The sequence below is a fragment of the Eurosta solidaginis genome, chromosome 2 (genome assembly GCF_040869045.1).
Source record: "Eurosta solidaginis isolate ZX-2024a chromosome 2, ASM4086904v1, whole genome shotgun sequence".
Classification (NCBI taxonomy): domain Eukaryota; kingdom Metazoa; phylum Arthropoda; class Insecta; order Diptera; family Tephritidae; genus Eurosta; species Eurosta solidaginis.
The window spans coordinates 276,070,628-276,090,216 of record NC_090320.1 but is presented as its reverse complement, the minus strand read 5'-3'; the positions used below and the strand labels follow the sequence as shown (position 1 = coordinate 276,090,216).

General features: G+C 43.1%; 2 protein-coding genes across 2 annotated transcripts; one reads left to right on the top strand and one right to left on the bottom strand.

The window, feature by feature from the left end:
* Window positions 1–9,486: 9,486 nt before the first annotated feature.
* On the bottom strand, window positions 9,487–10,746 carry LOC137242803 (uncharacterized). Its single transcript, XM_067770056.1, has 2 exons — window positions 10,273–10,746; window positions 9,487–10,202 (listed from the first exon to the last, which is right to left on the bottom strand). Exons 1-2 carry the CDS (start codon window positions 10,598–10,600, stop codon window positions 9,739–9,741), a joined length of 792 nt encoding a protein of 263 aa, XP_067626157.1. The 5' UTR covers window positions 10,601–10,746; the 3' UTR covers window positions 9,487–9,738.
* Window positions 10,747–13,932: 3,186 nt separating this feature from the next.
* Window positions 13,933–14,730, top strand: LOC137241864 (uncharacterized). Its single transcript, XM_067769234.1, has one exon. The coding sequence runs from the start codon at window positions 13,933–13,935 to the stop codon at window positions 14,728–14,730; it is 798 nt and encodes a 265-aa protein (XP_067625335.1).
* The last annotated feature ends 4,859 nt before the right edge of the window (window positions 14,731–19,589 follow it).

The following is a 19,589-nucleotide window of genomic DNA, read 5'->3' as shown; positions in this document are numbered from 1 at the left end:
GTCACTGTCTTTAATTTGAAGTCCTCCATCGGTTGCTGTGGAGATCTTCGGAAGAGAATTCTTTGAAAATTCTGATCTTCTTTATGAACGAGTATTTGGCGGTACATCTTTTCGATGTCGCCGTTAAATACGTACTTAAAAAATCTCCATTTGAGTAGGACGAGCATTAAGTCGTTTTGGAGTATGGGGCCTGTGTGCAACACATCGTTTAACGAGTTGCCAGAGTGGGTAGTTCTAGACGCGTTGAAAACAACGCGTACCTTTGTTGTTTTGCTGTCGGGTTTTAAGACAGCGTGGTGGGGGAGGTAGAACGACGAGTACTTTCCGTACTCGATGACTTCGCGTGATGAAGTTGCCTCCATGTGGCCCATGGTGAGGTATTCCTCCAAAACTTCTGAGTATTTTTCTCTCAATTCTGGTCTTTTTTCCAAGGATCGCTCGACGCTGATGCATTGCAGCTGTGCTGCAATTCTCGAGTGTCCAAGGGCAAGGGTACTGGGGAATTCCTTTTTAAATGGAAGTTTTACCACATATCGGCCATCTTACTGGCGGTGAGTGGTTTCTCGGTAGAGTTCCTCGCAAAATTGGTCCTCTTCCGAAAGGGCTTGGGTGTCAGGTATTTCTTCCTGTTGCCAGAACTTCTGCAATAATGTGCTAAGGGTGTCGTCTGGGTTTTGAATAACTTGGATGGAGAATGCGTTCACTTGTTCTTTAATAGGCCCGCTGAGTATCCACCCAAATATTGTATTTTGGGCTAACAAGGAACCACTTACGTTGGCTTGTAGCCCCTGGAGTATTATTTGGGGTGTGAGATCGCTACCTATAACCATGTCGATTCTCGAAGTGGTAAAACAGTTAGGGTCCGCGAGTGGCCATGTGGCAATTTCTTGCAAATCTATTTTTGACACTTTAATGCTGGGTAAGAAATGGGTCAGTTTAGGCAATAATATCGCTTGGGTGTTTATTTTTGTTTTGAGATCCGACGAGCAGAGTGTTATCTCGCAGATCTGGTCTGAGTTTTGAACTACCGATCCGCCCATTCCCGAGATCTTATAATGGGTTTTCTTGGTTGGTAGTTTCAAGAGCTTCTGGATTCGAGACGCTACAAATGTCTTTTCCGAACCCTGATCTATTAGTGCACGGATCTTGTGGTATTCGCCATTTGCTTTCACCGTGACTAAAGCTGTTGGTAAAATAGTAGTTTCGCTACTACTCGCGAAGTGAGTTGAGGTTGAGTTTTTCTTAAAAGGGTTTTGAGTGGCTTGGGTTTGGCTGGCCTCTTTTGAGGTTGACGCCCTGTTCGGGTCTTCAGCTGGAGGTGGCAGACCTTGAGGGGTTGTGTGCGTCCTGTTCCTCTGCTGCCTGGGTCTGCTGTCTGGGTGGGATTTTCCTTGGAAGTGGAGTAGCGAGTGATGTCGTTTTTGGCAATACACGCATGTGAAATTGCTACCACAATCTCTTTCCAAGTGAGTAGTATTTAATTTGGGGCGAGCGTTGGGCACTCTGAGGTTTCGCTCTAATGAGCCACCTCATCTTCTATTTGAAGAACCCCTTCAAAGTGTGATATGGAGGCGAGCACTGGGCTCTGATGTATTAGCACACCATCCGAAGAACCTCGGTTTTAATTAAAAAACTCAAACTATGTCTTTAGAATATTTCACTAACCAGTTGAGAATTACAAGCACACTCAATGGCTACTGAAACAAACGAACGAAAAATGTTCATAGTTTAAGTCGCTTAAACATACTCCCCCCTTAGACGGCTTAGTCGTCTAATGAAACTTCCATACGAGCCAGTGATCCGGCTCGAAGGACCATGTATATTTTTATCTGGGGGGTAAAGCACACTTTTGTGGGGGGTCTAAGGTGCCACTAGCACTTCACTTCACACACCGTCACGTAAAGAACAATGAACACTTTCAAATATAAAATATTTAATATATTTTTAATATATATTTTATTTAAACTATTTAATAACTCTAGTTACACTTTCTTAGCGTCACTCAAATAACTCTTTAACTCGAGAACAATCATAAACGTTAGCGGGCGATAGTTACAGACGAACTGATTTGGCAAATTTCCTAAGTCTCCTGCGCAGCAGGAAAACGGTAAGTATGTATGTATGTATGTATGTTAATATGAAAATGTACAAAGAGTATAACAAAATGCAGAAAACAGTAAGTAAATTCTTATTTTTCAGGGTGCTTGAAAAAGGTGAGTTAAGTAAGTTAATTTAAGTAAATCTAGGTATTTTAACAAAGGGTATGTGTCTTAGCACAGGTAAGTATTTTAGAAAAATGATTTAAGTAGATTTAAGGAATTTAAGGTAAGTACATATGTGGTTTTAAGAAGTGAATGTTTTAGTTAAATTTTACAAGGTAAGTTATTCTAAGGTAAGGATATGCATATATAAGTTTAAACTCATTGTAAATTCGTTTTTTTCATATTAAGTTCATTATTATAATTGAATAATTAGGGAAATTTTTTAAAATTCAATCAAATTGGAGTTCATGTCTCCAACAATCCTAAGGTCTAGTAATTTTCAGAGGAAAAGCAAAGCCGCCATGGTGGAGCAATGAGCTGAGTCTTCTAAGAAGACAGGTAAAAGAAATGTTTAAACTCGCAAAGACCGCGGAAAGCGAAGCGTGTCGGGACGAGTACAGGGATCTACTGAGGATCTACAAGCGTGAAATTACCAGGGCGAAGAGAAACTCATGGAAAAGTTTCTGTACGGACATAGAGTGCTCCAGTTGAACAAAACGGTTGAAAAAAGTCCTAGCAAAGGGAAACATAGTCCAGGGACTAATAAAGAAAGAGAACGGGGAATGGTCACGTGATAGTGAGGAATCCCTTGAGGTGCTTCTCGATACACATTTCCCATCGGGAGACGGTTTAGAAGAACCAGCAGACATCACTCACACTTCGATCACGGAGCTAGTGGTGCCGGGCTTGGTGACCGATACCAAGATCGAGTGGGCAGTGAAGACGTTTTCTAAGTTTAAATCGCCGGGCCCAGATGGTATATTCCCGGCCATGCTACAAGTCTCAAGTAGGGCGGTCGTGGAATGGCTTAAAATAATATTCGATGGGTGCATAAGACTGAATCATGTACCGCACTCTTGGAGAACTGCTCGTGTAGCTTTTCTACCAAAGGCGGGGAAGATCGGTCACGTGTATCCCAAAGACTATAGACCCATTAGCTTAACATCATTTCTGCTCAAAACCTTTGAGAGGCTGATAGATGTGTACATAAAGTCCAACGTGGATGAAAAGCTGCTCTCCACAACACAGCATGCGTACACCAAAGGCAAGTCGGTAGACACCGCATTGCATAGGGTGGTAATAAGCATAGAGACATCCCTGGAATATAAGGAGTATGCTCTAGGAGTCTTCTTGGACATTGCCGGGGCTTTCAGTAATGTTGCAAAATGGGCGATTATGGATGGTCTTAATTACATTAAAGTACATCCTGCCTTAATCAGATGGATCGGCTGCATGTTAAATTGCGGAAAGATTACATCACAATGGGGATTGTACGAGGCCACGAAATCAGTGGACAGGGGCACGCCGCAGGGAGGGGTGCTATCACCTCTGCTGTGGACACTGGTCATCAACCAACTGCTCAGACAATTCGATGAGGGACCCGTAAAACTTAAGGCTTACGCAGATGACGTTGCAATTGTCATAAGTGGAAAATGCCTTCCAATGATTAGTTCTTTGATGGATCGGGCGCTTCGGGATATTCATACCTGGGCATCTAATGTCGGGCTGAAAGTCAATGCGGAGAAGACGGATATGGTCTTGTTTACAAAGAGGTACAAGGTCCCAAATTGGACCAGGCCTAAGTTAGGAGCGGTGACCTTACAGGAGAAACCTTGCACAAAATATCTAGGAATCATCCTAGACAGTAAGCTGTCATGGAAGCTCAACGTGGAGGAGAGGGTCAAGAAGGCCTCAACGGCACTCTATGCATGTAAAAGAATGCTGGGGTGTACGTGGGGCCTATCGCCCTCTCTTTCTCATTGGGTTTTTACAGCGATTGTAAGCCCTATTCTATACTATGGAGTTCTTGTTTGGTGGAAAGCCACACAAAAAACAACATACCTCAAAAAATTAGAGGGGGTATGCAGACTATCGATGCTTTGCATTACGGGAGCCCTGAAAACAACCCCGACGGCTGCACTGTATGCCATTCTGCACATTCCACCTGTAGACCTGGTAGCAAAGAACAAAGGGTTAACGACCGCAACCAGGCTCGATGCTTCGGGGCAGCTTGAACGCCGACCATATGGCCATAGTAGTATAGCGTCCTCAGTCACAAGACGAACAGACTACATGATTCCCTACCTGCACTTTGAGGGAGATCTTAAGGCCACAATAGAGGTGGACGGTTGGCGCAAGGGTGCGCAAATGGCGGACGAGGCGATACATGTGTACACCGATGGTTCCAAAATAGTGGAAGGAGTAGGGTCTGCGGTATACTGCGCTGATCCGGAATTAAGCAGATCCTACAGGCTGCCGGATTACTGTAGCGTTTTCCAAGCGGAATATTAGCCGTAACCAAAGCTGTAGAAACCCTGGAAGAGAATAGCTTAAGCTGCAACCGTGTTAACTTTTATATTGACAGTCAAGCAGCAATTAAGGCAATAATCTCGCATAGCACAGCATCTAAATGCGTGTTAGAGTGTAAGCAGTCTCTGGAGAGAATCGGGACAGGGAGAAGCATACATCTATATTGGGTCCCAGGGCATATGGGAATAGATGGGAATGAAAAAGCGGACGAATTAGCTAAGAAGGGCGCATCCCCTGAAGCTTGCTCCGTAGACGTTCCAATTAGATTGGGCGAGATTAAGCGAAGGCGAGAGATGCACATGATCGACCAAGCAGAAAAGGCGTGGGTTCAAGCGCGGGGCTGTAAAGTGTCGAAGATTATGTGTAGGTCTTACAACCTTAGACTAACACAGTTGCTTCTATCATTAAAAAGAGAGGACTGTAGACTCATGACGGGTATTCTGACTGGACACTGCCTTCTGGCGTCACATGCCTTTAAATTAGGCTTGGTCAGTGATAGCAGGTGTAGGAAGTGCGGGTTGGAGGAGGAAACGATCGAGCACGTTCTGTGCTCGTGCCCTGCACTTGCCAGGCTAAGACTCCAGCTATTAGGAGTGATACAGCTGTCAGATCTAGAAGCAGCAAGTGGCTTAAGTCCTAGGAAGCTTCTAGTATTTGCCAAGAGGACGGAGTTATTTTATAACATAGGTCCTGGTTTTTGATAGGGTTTTTCAGTTTGGTCGTTAAAACAAACTTCTGGTAACACTACGGACTCAAGCAGTCTATGTGAGGTCCTCATGGACCGGCCAGTTCAACCTACCTACCTACCTAGTAATTTCGCGAACTTCATGCTTGGTTACCAGCCATATACATGTATATTTGTAGTTTGTAGCCATATGAGTGTGTGTATATGAGTACTACTTCGGTTGATGATTACATGTGTTTTAGAGTATCTCTCCGTTGCCTTCTATGTATGTGTGTAAATGATGATTGATTTGTTACGTTCATTCGAGTGGCTGCTTAGTATCGGTTTAGTGATGCTAGTGTCAGCTTAGTGATGCTAATATTCGTCACAATATATATTACGTCGTCAGGGATCGTGGCATCGGGTTCGTCATCCATCTCACTTTCTAGCAATGAGGAGTGTTATTTTCTCAGGAAGGCGACATATCTCATTACATCAATAGTTTTTCCGTTATGTATGGAACCCTATGGCGTCCGTAGCGGTGATGCCTCCCGAGTTAAGAGTGAAATTGACTTTGACTGCCTGGTTACATCTTCGACGATCGATGAATGCTCACAGTGGATAGGTGGGAGCCGAATAGTCCAATCATTAGCTGTATGTTTTCTGAGCAAGTTCGAACAACTTCAATGCCTTGAGACTTGTTAAATTTGAAAGCAGAATAATCCGACTGTAAGACCAAATGCCTCTTTCTTCCTCACCCTGGCGTTGAAATCCATTTTGATGTCATGGTAGGGGCAGTTATTTAAGGTATTTTTTGTTTTTTTTTTCTTAAAGAATGAGTATTTATATTGTACTTTCCTCCTCATGGCCACTGTAGAAGATAGATTTTAAGGTTCTGTTATCGTCCTGTCTTTCCCCGTCCATAGCGTTTCCTATATTGTGATGATGTCAGCCTTTGCCTTCACGAGGATATAACTGTAAGGCATCGCTTACTCTCTTTAAAAGGGTTGGAACACTATAGGTACAATTACTCAAATCAGTCAATTTTAGTTTGTCGTCAAAAAAGAGCTCTCACCCTAGCCTTGTTCTGCTCCGTATACACCCATAGCCTACACAAGCTGGGTGAGAGATTAAGGCGTCGCTTGATTCAAGGCAGACTCCTGCTTTCACCGTCACCTTATGTTGCATACCTCTCCGTGTCACCAAACTGAGTTAACCCGAGATTCAAAAATACTTGCTACGATATATGTATCTCCGAGGTGATTTAAGCCGAGATTTTCTTCAAATTTGCGTCATGCTACTTTTTAATATTTCCTACAAATTGACGATATGGGACTTACCTTTTTATGCATATTCCGAACGGAATACATAAGGAATTTTCACTGCGAAGCTTGTCATGGCAGAAATGCATTCGGAATGTTACTCAAACCACTGTTTTCTAATAGAAAAACTGTATCTAAAGTATTTTGATGTTGCGAGCACGCTATCAAATTAAAATATAGCCACAACGGTCATTGTCAAAAAAACCCAATTTTCAAAAACACAAATCATTTATTTTAAAAGTTCTTACACAAAATTCGTAAAATTTCATTTACTCACTACAATTTCAACATACTAAGTCCAACATTTACATAAACCCCATTACAGACCCCTATTCCACAGCACCTACTCTTATCATATTCAATCTTCATTCGCTTCCATATCCATACCGAATAGCATACAAATACAATAAACCAATCGATCGATAAAACCACACACAGGCTCATCAAGAAACGGACCAAAGACCGAAGGTGTAGTACGTTCATGCTCGCCACGCGTCGTACGTGGTGTTAACATATCCGTCACACGTTTTGGCAACACTGAACATAAACTCTCACAAATTTGCGCTCTAAATTTCTCTGCATTAGATGCCGCGCTACGTCTCAAGCTTAGCGTTCGCTTCAACCAAGTCTCATCTAAATCACTCGATTTTGTCGTATGTCGAATATCGATGCTCGGTGTGGTTGTTGTACCGATTGTACATAGTGACTTTTCGGCGGCAGCCACTTTTAAATCCATACCACCCATTTGACGTTGTAATTGTTTGCGATGATCGCGATCCAAAAAGACGACGTAACTTTCGCCACGTCGTAAACACGAACACTTCTCCTTCAAATTTGGTTCACCGACGTCATTTTGAATTTTACTAAAATTTTTCGCACATAAAATTTTTATAATCTGATCATTGAAAACTTTTCCCATGTTCTTCTCAGAGCTTTGGAATTTTTTCAAGTGATTGATTGAAGGGAAATGTGAATGAGAGTAAAAGTTTTGTTTGTTTGTTTGGAGGGTGGATTGATAATTTATGTTGTAAGTTGAATTATCGGGTTGTAGTTGGTGTTATCGTAATCGAGTAAGTGTTGAAAGCCCCTAGCAATGAAAAAAATAGGTATCAAGCTTCGGATAAGATATCTTATTTTGGTAAAAGTCTAGTTGAGGGGTCGACTGCTAATACGCTACATAATATATTTCTCGGTTTTTCGTTAATATCTTCTGAACGAGTTAAAATTTTAATTTTCCGCCTTCGGATTAATACTGATATCACGACGCGTCAATTGATACCTATCTCGATATTTTCTGTAGCGTATTAACAGTCGACCCCTCAACTAGACTTTTAAGCGAGAGTCATTGGTGCCGTATGTCGTATCGCTGTAGTCGTATCCCTAACGTAATCAGCTGTTTATCGTTACGACGGTAAACCAAAAACCAATTGGTTGGCTACGATACGGTTACGACCTTAGCTGCACCAATAATCGATTGCATTGATTCCCATAAGTTTGGTCGAATCAGCTGTTATAAGGTCACCGATACGGTTACCGATAAAGCACCAATGTCTGCAGCTTTACCCTTATTTTTTGATGACGACCACAGCAAACATTTTAAGGACTATGATTTTAGGGCATCCGAAAGGTTCGGAATATTGCAAGGAAAGTTCCAGTTTCCCGGCTTGTTGATGTCTTCGTGAAAGCAAAGGCTGACGCTGAGCGCGATTCTTAGCTACGGTGTTCGAATTGGGTGGGAAAGGGACTTGGCCCTGAACATCTCTACATACCGCGGAAGAGATCTCGTAACCAAATAGGTAGGACTATGAACGAGTGTCTCGCCCCAATCAGTATCAAGGCGAGATCATCTATTTTAGCATATACATACTTGCGCCTTTGCTCCAATATATTTTTCTTCCAACAAACGTAAGGACTCCTTTTATGAAAAACTAGAAAATATATACCATGACTGCATCGGTCATGGCAGTTAGAAAATTCAGTCTCCACGGTATAACATTCCTTAACGACTAAGTGACTTTGCAGCGCCTCGAAATATGGTCATCTGCAAGACAAGGTTCTATAAGATACATCAGGCTACTTGGTTGTATCCTAATAAAAACTAATGAAACCAAATCGATCACGTCGTTATAGAAGGCAGACAAAGCATCAATTTCCTGAATATGCGCATTCTACGAGAACCAAATATCAACTCGGAACACTTAATTTGTGTTAGCCAAGATAACCATACGTCTATATACTGCACAGAAAGTACATGCAGTGACTCAAGGGAAGTTTGGCGTGTAAAAGCGTCTGGCGAAACAGATAGCTGATGATGACTCCACTCGGCTTTCACGTATGCTCACTAAGGGAAACCTTCGACCTGATGATATATTCAAGGAGTGGAAGCACATTTCTCAATCACTATGAACGCCCGCTGCGTAGGCTATAAGTTAACAACGAGCCCTAAAATTAACTGGTATGATAGAAATATCTATCTGTTAATAAATAACGCTGCCTATGTAACCACGCCGGAACGGCGTGAGTGCAGAGAGCGTCAGATCTGACTCATGGGAATTATGCCCGAAAATTCTACCAGAAAATTCGGCAGATGACGGAAGGTTTCAGGACATTTCCTCAATTGTGCTGCTTCAGGCATGGTATATCTATCTATTGACCAGATGTTTGCGATACGATACTGGAGAAGACTCACAAATTGACTTCAAAAGCAGATTCTGACAGCGAAAATGAGTTGTTTGTTGCAGCATATGAAGTTCTTCGTACACATGCCATTTGACCTAACACCTCCTACCTTTAAGGTGTCTCTGTTCCAACTTCCACATTCCCATACACAGCGCATCGTAGCTAATGTAAGCAATATATCCTCCGAGGCAGAGCAAGATCTTTCTTATTATGCATTAGTTGTTTTTCAGGGCTTGCTGTTGTCCTATGATTAGCATATGTTTGTAGATTCATCTTCCTTTAAAGTGAGATCATATTTAACGTTGTATATTTCTTAAGTTTCAAACGAGTTTATTGTTGTTATGTACTAACAGTTACCGAACTCACAATGGTGGCTGGAGTACCGAGGCCATAAATATCCTGCACACACTCTACATCTGACAATCTCTTCAACTTTCCCCACTATCTTATCCATCTCTCTCTCTCTCTCTCTCTCTCTCTGGGTAATCTCCCTCTCTGTTGCTCAGTGTGATGGCAAGATTTCAAAAGGCATTATTACACCATTTTTCAATACTACAAATATCACTTGTGGCGTACGTTTCTTCTCAAACTCCGAGGGATGTGTACAAACATTTGAATTCTTGAATATCTCATAAACCTGACAACCTATAGAAGTCGAATGAAGACGTGCCCAAAGCCACTTAGGCTTGCAACTATCATCCTTTGGTGGAAATGTCAGCATTTCCTTTAGCTTACGACAAGCCAAAGAGCACATTGAGAAAGAACGTTTCAGAGTATTCGTAGATTTTGGCGGTTCACATAGTTGCACATGTGATATATTGGTTTTGGAGGAGTGCGGCGATGAGGAGCCACAACATTGTTTCTTGGTTAGCGTCGTTACTTTTGAGGTGCTTGCGCGGCATTTGGGGCAAGTGCAGGTTCTTGTGATCTTCAAACAGCTGGGTAATTTGTTTTTGTCTTTGGTGTCTGGGAAGGAGAAAAAACTCTATTAGAACTCCCTCTAGCCCTACATCTCTTTACTTTTCACATTACTCACCCGTTGCAATAACAGTACTGCAAACTCGACATGGCCTATGTGATTCAGGACAAGATACCTGTGAAATAGTTAGTGAAATATCACTATTAGTCGAATCCAGCGATGGTGTGGGCAAGTGTAGAAACTCCTGTACACGTCGTGCGCCCATCAAATACAACGCACGATCAATGCCCGACACAATTGTCTCATCGGGAAATGGTCCGAAAGCATCACAGGCTGGTATCGAATTTTTCTTCAATGTACGCGCTATTAACGGATAAGCGGGTACGGGATCTGGATCGGTCTGACATAAGGCGCTGCAAATACTTTCAATATTCGCTTGTGCCATTTGTATGTAGATTCACACCGGCTTTTGATATTATCTTTTTTAAATATTATTGGTGGAACTTGAAAATTTTTACTTAAAAAGAATTAGATTGACTTGTCCCGGCCAAGTTTAGGAAATGCGCGGTTCTGTTCTAAATGCGTATTCTAATTTTGGTATATTTTAACACATTTTATTTGAAATTAATTTTGACAAAATTTTGTATCTCAAAATGAATATAGGATTTGACAGCTTTCACAAAATATAAAGATTTGGTTAAATGATCGGGGACGATTTTTTAGTGTAGTAGAAAAAAAGCTTTCAACGCTGCACTAGGTTTTGTTGGAGTGGCTGCCTTTGCTGTTCAAGCGGAGACTCACGTAGGACATTGTGGCCCGTTGTGCTACCACGCGGAGGCCCCTATTTCCCTACTTGCGAAGAATACTTAGACCCCAGTGAGGCTAAACCAGCGCGTTTGCCTGCTGAAACGCAAGATGTCGTTTGTGTTTGTAGATTCAAGCTCCGCAAGGCACCCAAATGAGTGTCTGTGGAGGCATCGGTATCTGGTTTTTGACAGTTCGGGATAGTGGCACAGATAGTGCTCATAGTGCTCTACGCTTTCTATCTCCTCCTCGTCCCTACAGCTGCGGCAGAAGTCATTGTCTGTAGACAGTGACCTATAAAAAGGCCCACTAGTGGGCTTATAGAGATACGGTTTAACAATATCACCGATTGCGATCTCTTTTCATCCAGCTTAGGCCAGATTTGCTTGGATATACTATATGTAGGTTCCATGGCCCATCTGGCGTTTGCTTGATCCGTGAATAGAGATCGCAAGAAGTGTTTGCAGGTGTTAAGAGGAGGGCTAGCCCAACCAGCGGGGGTTATTGTTTGCAAGTTGGTGCCTTCCCTAGCTAGCTCATCCGCAGCGCAGTTCCCTGAGATGTCACAGTGGTGCGCTGCACTAGGTGCATATCCCTTTCCTTTTCATATTGGCAGTCCTTGTCAGACGTAAGCATTTGTTAACACTTCACGATCTTCTGGATATTTAAAATGGTAATAAGATAGTTTCGAGTAATGGAATCTCAGCGAAACCTGCTCTTTTCATTTGAAGGGACAACTTTCCTGAGAGCATACCTCGATGACGTCTCAACTGACAAAGGGTCGCATTTGGCATCTGAAAAAATTAAATATTTGTATGTAGTACTAATTGGAAAACCTTCCTGGAGTTGGCTATTGAGACATGATTGAAAGTTGATATTGTATTCTGGACTACAAGGAGTATGTTTGCTTAGAATATACCAGTGGTAAGGCATGCCTGTCGTGAGAGGTCACTAAAATCCGAGTTCCTAACTAAGGTTTTGCGCTGCACTTGGGACCCCCACGTTAAAGTCCCTACTAAACAGAAACTGGCTAGCAACCCTCGAATGGGGGAGAAACTAGAAATGACATACGAGGACTGCTTTGCTTTCAATACCATGCTTAGCTGTATTATCACCAAGGTGTGATTAAAAAGTTCTAGAATCGACAATTTATCCTTCAAAATAAAACGTCTTCCAAAGAGTTGAGGTAGATTGATTTCGCAAGCTGCTAGAAATGAGGGCATCTGATGTATCAACTTTCAGCAAAATAAGATACACCAATCTATTGGCGGTCCACAAATTAAACAACACGAAACCAAATTTATCACGTCGTGCAGGGAGGAAAGTGCACGCAGTCACTCATGGAAACTTTGCTCCCATGAATCTGTACACAAAACTGGCATATGATGGTTACTCCGCTCGGCTGATACCCTTCTCGGTGATTGTAATTTCGACAACGTAACCGAACTATAGGAGCACATTTCTCACTCACTGCATTGCGCCGCTCCGATCAACATGGGTTTTTAGCGAACCTAGAAAAACAACGACTGCGACGAGGAATGTTGCATTCGCTTGAACAAAAGGAAAATTTAATATAAAAGTAGTGCGAGGAGCAACAGATGCTGGCTGATAGAAAAAATGCTGGAAAATTCTACCAAAAAATTCAACACACGTCTTATAGACCAGAGCAGATTCTTGCAAGAATGATAATACGATATACAGCGAGTGATTCAGTTATGGATGCAACAGCTCCGTAGGAATTATGAAGGAATTTTCCGAACCATTTAATCCCAAACAAGGCTTAACATAGAGCGACATCCTATATCATATAGAGTGACTTCCATATCCCCGCAGCGGGTTAGGGAGCTTAGAATATACCCGCGCTAAGTATGCCTGTCGTATGAGGCGACTAAAATACCAAATTGATTCAAGGGGTTGCCAGCACAATTTATAGCTTCTCCAACCCAATTGCCAACTTCACCTACCCGTGGCGAAACCTGTTTCTTTAGCAGCCGAGGCTCTGGCGACCCCAAGTTCCTCATCGATCTAGGGGGTGTGAGGGCGGGATGGCCTAGAAGGTTTCATGTGGTCGTACTAAATCGTTCCCGAGATAGTCGGGCTAATTCTTTAATGGTTGCTAATGCTAATGGTGCATCCGGCAAAGGACCATCAACATCGATAACACTCCCCAAAACTTTCGGGGAGTATCCTTATATCTACAACAACAACAGCAACTTCCAAATCGTGGGACCTCCTATACCTTATACTGGAGAAGGTAATTGTAGCAGTAAATCTAAGCCGCGATGGTACCATCTATTAAGGGACAGGAAAATTTGCTGGCGGATACTGTGATGCCATGTTAAGCGAATGAAAGAGAAACGGCGAGACCCTCACTAAGGTTTGAGGAGCAGGTAGAAAAAGACTTGGTTTCCATTGGTGCTCTCAATTGGCGACTGTTATCGCGAAACGGTAGGAGCGAGTTGGATGGCCTAGGAGGTTCAATGTGGTCATTCAAAATCATTCCGAGATGGTCGGACTAATGGACCTTTATGGTGCCATTTTCCGGAACGTGCCGGTTCAATATCCATCAAAGGATCTTCATCATCGTTAAAACTCCCTAAAACTTACGGGGAGTCTAGTTATCGCTACAAGAAGAAGATGAAACGCTTGGTCGAGAAAAGCCAGTCATTTTTATGCATACAACCGTTGATTTTGCGAAGAGCAGTGCGTTTCGGAAATGCATTATTCGCAAAAACTTTTCGAGTTTTAGAACTTTGGTTAGGATAGCTAACATCCTAAATTTTCGCGGTGTATTGAAAGGAAATTTTAAAGAAATATTTTCAAAATAAATTTTCAAACTTGAATTGATCTCGACTGGCAACCTAAACGTAATTTATTTTCTTATTACTAGCGAATGCCAAAAATAAAAGTAATTTATTTATTTATGTAAAAAAAAACAAAATATTAAAATTATAAATGAAAAAAAATAAAATAATGCAAATAGACCTTACTCTACAAAATTTAACGCAAATATTTTGGACAATTATTATTGTATTAAATTTGTATGTAGCATTGTTGTTGTACCGTATGTCCAGAGTGTACCGCGCCGAGAGAAGAATCAAATTACTAGAGACCGCCAACATCAAGGAACACATTGAGTTTATGCGCACGCGGCCTGATCGTTCGGTCTCATCTGGGTTCTCACCAAATGGCAGTTTCACCACACGAAGCCGCTTTTTTGAACAATTTCTCGCTTCCGAACCACCACAACTTCGTTCGTGTATGCATGTAAGACCAAATTTCCGTTCGAACTCTTCGACCACAGCAGCCGATGACGAAGCGGATGAACGATATGAGCAACGGCGCAGGCAACAGCACCAAGAATACCAACAGAAACAACGTTCGCAACAGCTACAAATAGAATTGCAACGCAAGCACGATTATAATAAGTTACAACAACAGCAGCAACAATATGAACACCAACAACAACAACAGAACTTAAGTCAGCAACATGAGGGATTACGAAAGATTAAATCACGGCAACAAAAATTTGGGGGCATAATGAAATCTCAAACTCAGCCGCAACAGCTTATTAATCCGAAAATGATTGAGCAAACGAGCTCAGAGGAGACTTCGTATAATCCGAAACCCGATGATGAGCATACTCTATATATATCGGATAGTTTTGGACGTGTCGTGCATGAGATACCTTTTCGAGAATGTGATTATATGGATGCGTTGCATGTTGTGCTAGGCGATCAGCGTTGGAAGATCAAGAAGGCGTGGAAGTGATCGTTACAGTATTTTACCTTGTGTGTGTGTGTTAAATTAAGTTTTTACGTCCGCAAATATCCATTTTGTGTAGTTTCGTCCTTCATTTTGTGTGTACTTTTGGATGAACGACAATAAATGCTAAAATTTCGTCATTCAATAGCATCCGTTTTTAAATAGCGCTTAACCGGCTCAACGATTTTGGCTATTGCCATTCCATTTACCCTTTTTTTGTGATAACTGACGACAATTAGGAGCAGAAAAGGGTATCAAGTCCTCCTGCACCTCTCCCTTCCATCTTCTCTGCTTCAAAAAACGGATGCCGATTGGTAACTTGTTACCCACTAACACAGGACTTATATATTTAAAAATTTACTTTGAGATCCCAGGGCCGCCATGGCATTACTAATTTTCCGATTACCAAAAAAATACAGTTTGGATAACAATTCGGCATCCAAGTTCTAAAGACAGGGACCCCATTTTTTCGCTTCCGAAAAAATTCTATCCTATCACTTTCTATCTATGATATCTGCATAGTGCTCAAACACTCGGCGTCGACATCGTGGACAGGATAGTCAATTCCCATTTAAATCCCATCGGCTCTCAACACCGTAGCACATATCAGGACAGGTATCATGACAAACTTAAAGAGCATTATTGTTTGTTCTATTCTGTTATATTCAAAAATATTTTTGGAATTTTAGTTTCTCTTGTATAATCACATATAAGAGATGTGGCCAACCTTTTTCATATGGGAGGTGTCACACTGGGATTAAAGGGGTTCATAAGCGCAATACAAAGCGTTATCGATTCACATCTTCCGCAACACAACTGTTAACCTCACCTACCCGAGGGGAGGCCTATTACAAATGTATCATACACATAATAATGGCGACCCCAAGTTCGTCATAGAACTAAGGAGTGTAATGTGGTTGTTGTTGTAGCACTGATTCGCCCCATTCAGTAGGTGCGACCGATCACAAATTCTCATCAATGTCCTCTTACGGGATTCCAAGGAAACTTGCTATTATCTGGCTAGTACCTCAATGGTGCTTCTTACCGAAACGTGCCGGATCTATATCCGGCAAAGGACGATCAACTTCGGTAACACTTCCCAAAACCTTCGCAGACACATCGCTACAAGAAGAAAATAATTTTTTTTCGCCGAGAGGGGACTTTCCGTTTTCAATCTCCTACCCAATCCGAAGTAGCACTAATAGACAAGACTGACATTGGTTGCGCTACTCTTAAGTCGTCTTGTCTAACGCCACGATTCATTTCGAATGCCTCAAATAAACCCTTCACAATCTTACAGTCCAGAGCAGTTGTTGTTGTAGCATTGCAGATTAGTCAAAAGCTGCTTTCAACACGACAAAAAGATACTACGTGGCGATTTTGTTATCGGGACTTCTTCACGATTACGCGTCTCGTAATATTCTGATGGTCTGTCGCAAAATACGCTAGATAGAACTTTATATGCGATAATAAGCAGGCCGAATCTGCAGTAGTTAGCGCGGTTTGCAGGATTGCCTTTTTTGTGGATTGAGTACACTTAAATTGCAATCTGCAGGCATGCGCTCATCCGACCATATTTTACACATATTTGATGCATGATGTTCACCAATTCTTCTTCTTGTTTGTATAGCTCCCCGGGTAGTCCGTTGTTGTTGTTGTTGTAGCAGTGCTTCGCCCCATCCAATAGGTGCGACCGATCACAAATTGTCATCAATATCCCCTAACGGGAGTCCAAGGAAACTTGCTGTTTCAACAGGGGTGGACCATAATGAGAGGGGTATTAGAGGCGTTGGTTCCACATTACAATTAAAGAGTTGGTTGGAGTCACGTGGGGATACATTGCCAGCGGAGCATACATTTTGTATATCGGAATTGATTCTGGACAGGTAAGAGTTTAACCTGTTACAGTATCCACATCGAAGTTGAGCTAGAGTGACTCGTGTTTCCCTGGGGAGTGTGCGTTCCTCTTCCGCAAGTTTTGGGTCCAGTTCTTTGAGTACTGGATTCACCGGGCGATTCCCGGCATAAAGGTCCGACGCCTGTTTGTGGAGTTCACTGAGGACCTACTTGTGTTTTTTGGCTTCATACGGCTGAGTTCTCAGGTGCCGTATTTCCTCATAAGGCTTACGGAGATGACTCCTTAAGCCCCTGGGCGGTGTTGGCTCATCAATCAGATACCTGTTGGGATGCCCAGGTTCCTGGATATTCAACAGGAACTGTTTGGTTAGCATCTAATTTCTCTCCTTGATGGGGAGTATTCTCGCCTCATTATGTAGATGGTGTTCTGTGGACATAAGAGGACAGCCCGTGGCGGTTCTGAGAGCAGTGTTTTGCCAGGCCTGTAGCTTCTTCCAGTGAGTAGTTCTTAGACTTGGCGACCATATAGGGGACGCGTAGCATGCAATCGACTGGCCAATTGCCTTGTATGTGGTAATTAGCGTTTCTTTGTCTTTTCCCCAAGTACTGCCAGCAAGGGATTTGGGGATTTTATTACGGTTCTGGATTTTCAGTACAATTGCGCTGCATTCTCACCAAAATGTAGATCCTGATCAAACGTCACACCCAAGATTTTGGGGTGTAGGGCAGTCGGTAGCGTAGTGCCATCGACATGGATGTTCAAAATGGTCGACATTTGGGACGTCCATGTTGTAAATAAGGTCGCGGAGGATTTAAAAATACGGCACGATAACCTCCGAAGAGATCTAAGGCCGAGCTTCTCTTCCAATTTGCGTCGTGCTCCTCTTGATTTTCCCTACAAATTGGCCGGACGGGACCTACATGATTTTATGCCGACTCCGAACGGCATCTGCAAGGCAGATGAGTTTTCACTGAGAGCTTTTCTTGGCAGAAATACACCCGGAGCGCTTGCCAAACACTGCCGAGGGGCGACCCCGCTTAGAAAAATTTTCTTCTAATTGAAAAAGCTTATTTCTAAAATTTTTTTTTGATGTTGCTTTGCCCGGAGTTTGAACCCAGAGTATCCGGTGTGGTAGGCGGAGCACGCTACCATCACACCACGGTGGCCGCCGCGGAGGATTTAGTCGGTGATAATGCCAGGTTTCGCGAGGCGAAAAAACTGGAGACATCAGGGAGGTAGCCGTTTATTCTGTTGCAGAGCTCATCGATCTGTGGGCCTGGGCCTGTGGCCATTATTGTGCAGTCATCGGCGTAGGAAACGATAGTAACTCCTTCTGGTGGCGAAGGTAGCTTAGATATGTAGAAATTAAACAAAAGTGGGGATGGGACACCACCCTGTGGCACCCCTTGTTTAATTCTTCTTGGTTTTGATGTTTCATTTCTAAATTGCACCGATGCCTGCAGACCACCCAGATAATTTGCGGTCCACCTTTTAAAACATGGGGGAAGGGTAGATCCTTCCAGGTCTTGCAGTAGCGTGCCATGGTTGACCGTATCAAAAGCTTTTGATAGGTCTAGCGCAACGAGTACTGTTCTATGGTGCGGCTTTTGATTTAAACCGCAATTTATCTGGGTGCTAATGGCATTTAGCGCGGTGGTGGTGCTATGGAGTTTTTTAAAGCCATGCTGTTGACAGGCTAGCTGCAAATTTGCTTTGAAGTAGGGGAGCAAATTGGCTTCAAGCGTCTTGGCTACTGGCGATAGGAGAGATATCGGGCGGTATGACTCTCTATGTTAGCTGGTTTCACAGGCTTTAGTACCGGAACCACCTTGGCCATTTTCAATTTTTCGGGAATGACAAATGTGGAAAGAGACAGGTTGAAGACATGCGCTAAATATTTGAAACCCTCTTTCCCTAGACTTTTAAGCATCGGCATGGCTATGCCGTATGGGCCCACTGCTTTGGATGGTTTAGCATGACCGATGGCATCCTCAACCTCTTTGGCGGTGATGGTGATAGGTGACGCGCTGAATTTATGTTTATGTGCGTGTCTGTTGGCCCTCCGTCTATCTTTGTCGACCGTAGAATGCATTACATATTGACGGCAGAAAGCGCTCGCGAATTTTTTCGAATCCGACAGCACTTTATCGCCAAAGGCGATGGAAACTTTGTCATTGTGCTTAGACGGATTCGATAGGGACTTAACAGTGGACCAAAGTTTACCCACACCGACAGAGAGGTTACAACCTCTTAGGTGCTCCTCCCATTTCGCCCGCTTGTGTTCATCCACAAGCAATCTGATGCGTTGGTTTATATCCCTTATTTGGGGGTCGCCTGGATCGAGCTGTCTTATAAGGTCACGTTCTCTCGCTAAATTTTTCCGGCTTCCGCCGGGAAGTGGGGACGAATGCCGGCGAGAATGAAACGTGCCGAGGCGGATTCAATGACCTTGCGGAAAGCACGCTCCTCCTGGCGGGCATCAGTCGGGAGGGGGAGGGCAGCAAAGAGGTTGTCTGTAAAAGATTTGTATTCGTCCCACTTTCCTTTTTTAAAGTTTATGAAAGTGCGTTTCTCTGTGACGATGAAGTCGGCGGTACGCTCGAACGAAATAAGTATAGGCAGGTGGTCGGATGCCAATGTTACCATCGGCTGCCAGTTGACGCAGTTTACGAGTTCTGCGCTCACGATTGAGATACCCGGCGAACTGTGACAGCTTCCTACCATACGTGTGGGGGCGTCTCCGTTTATTGTGCAGAACGTCGTTTCTTCTATTTGATCCGCCAACATCTCACCCCTACTGTCCGCGCGCAAGTTTGAATGCCATAGAGCGTGATAGGCATTGAAATCGCCTAAGATAATGCGATTGTTGCCAATGAGTAAGGCTCTGGTATTAGAGCGGTATCCACTGGGGCAACAGGTGGCAGGAGCGATGTAGATGTTGATGATTTCTAGGTTTGCATCGCCTGACCGGACAGATAGGCCTTAACGTTCTAAGACATTGTCCCTG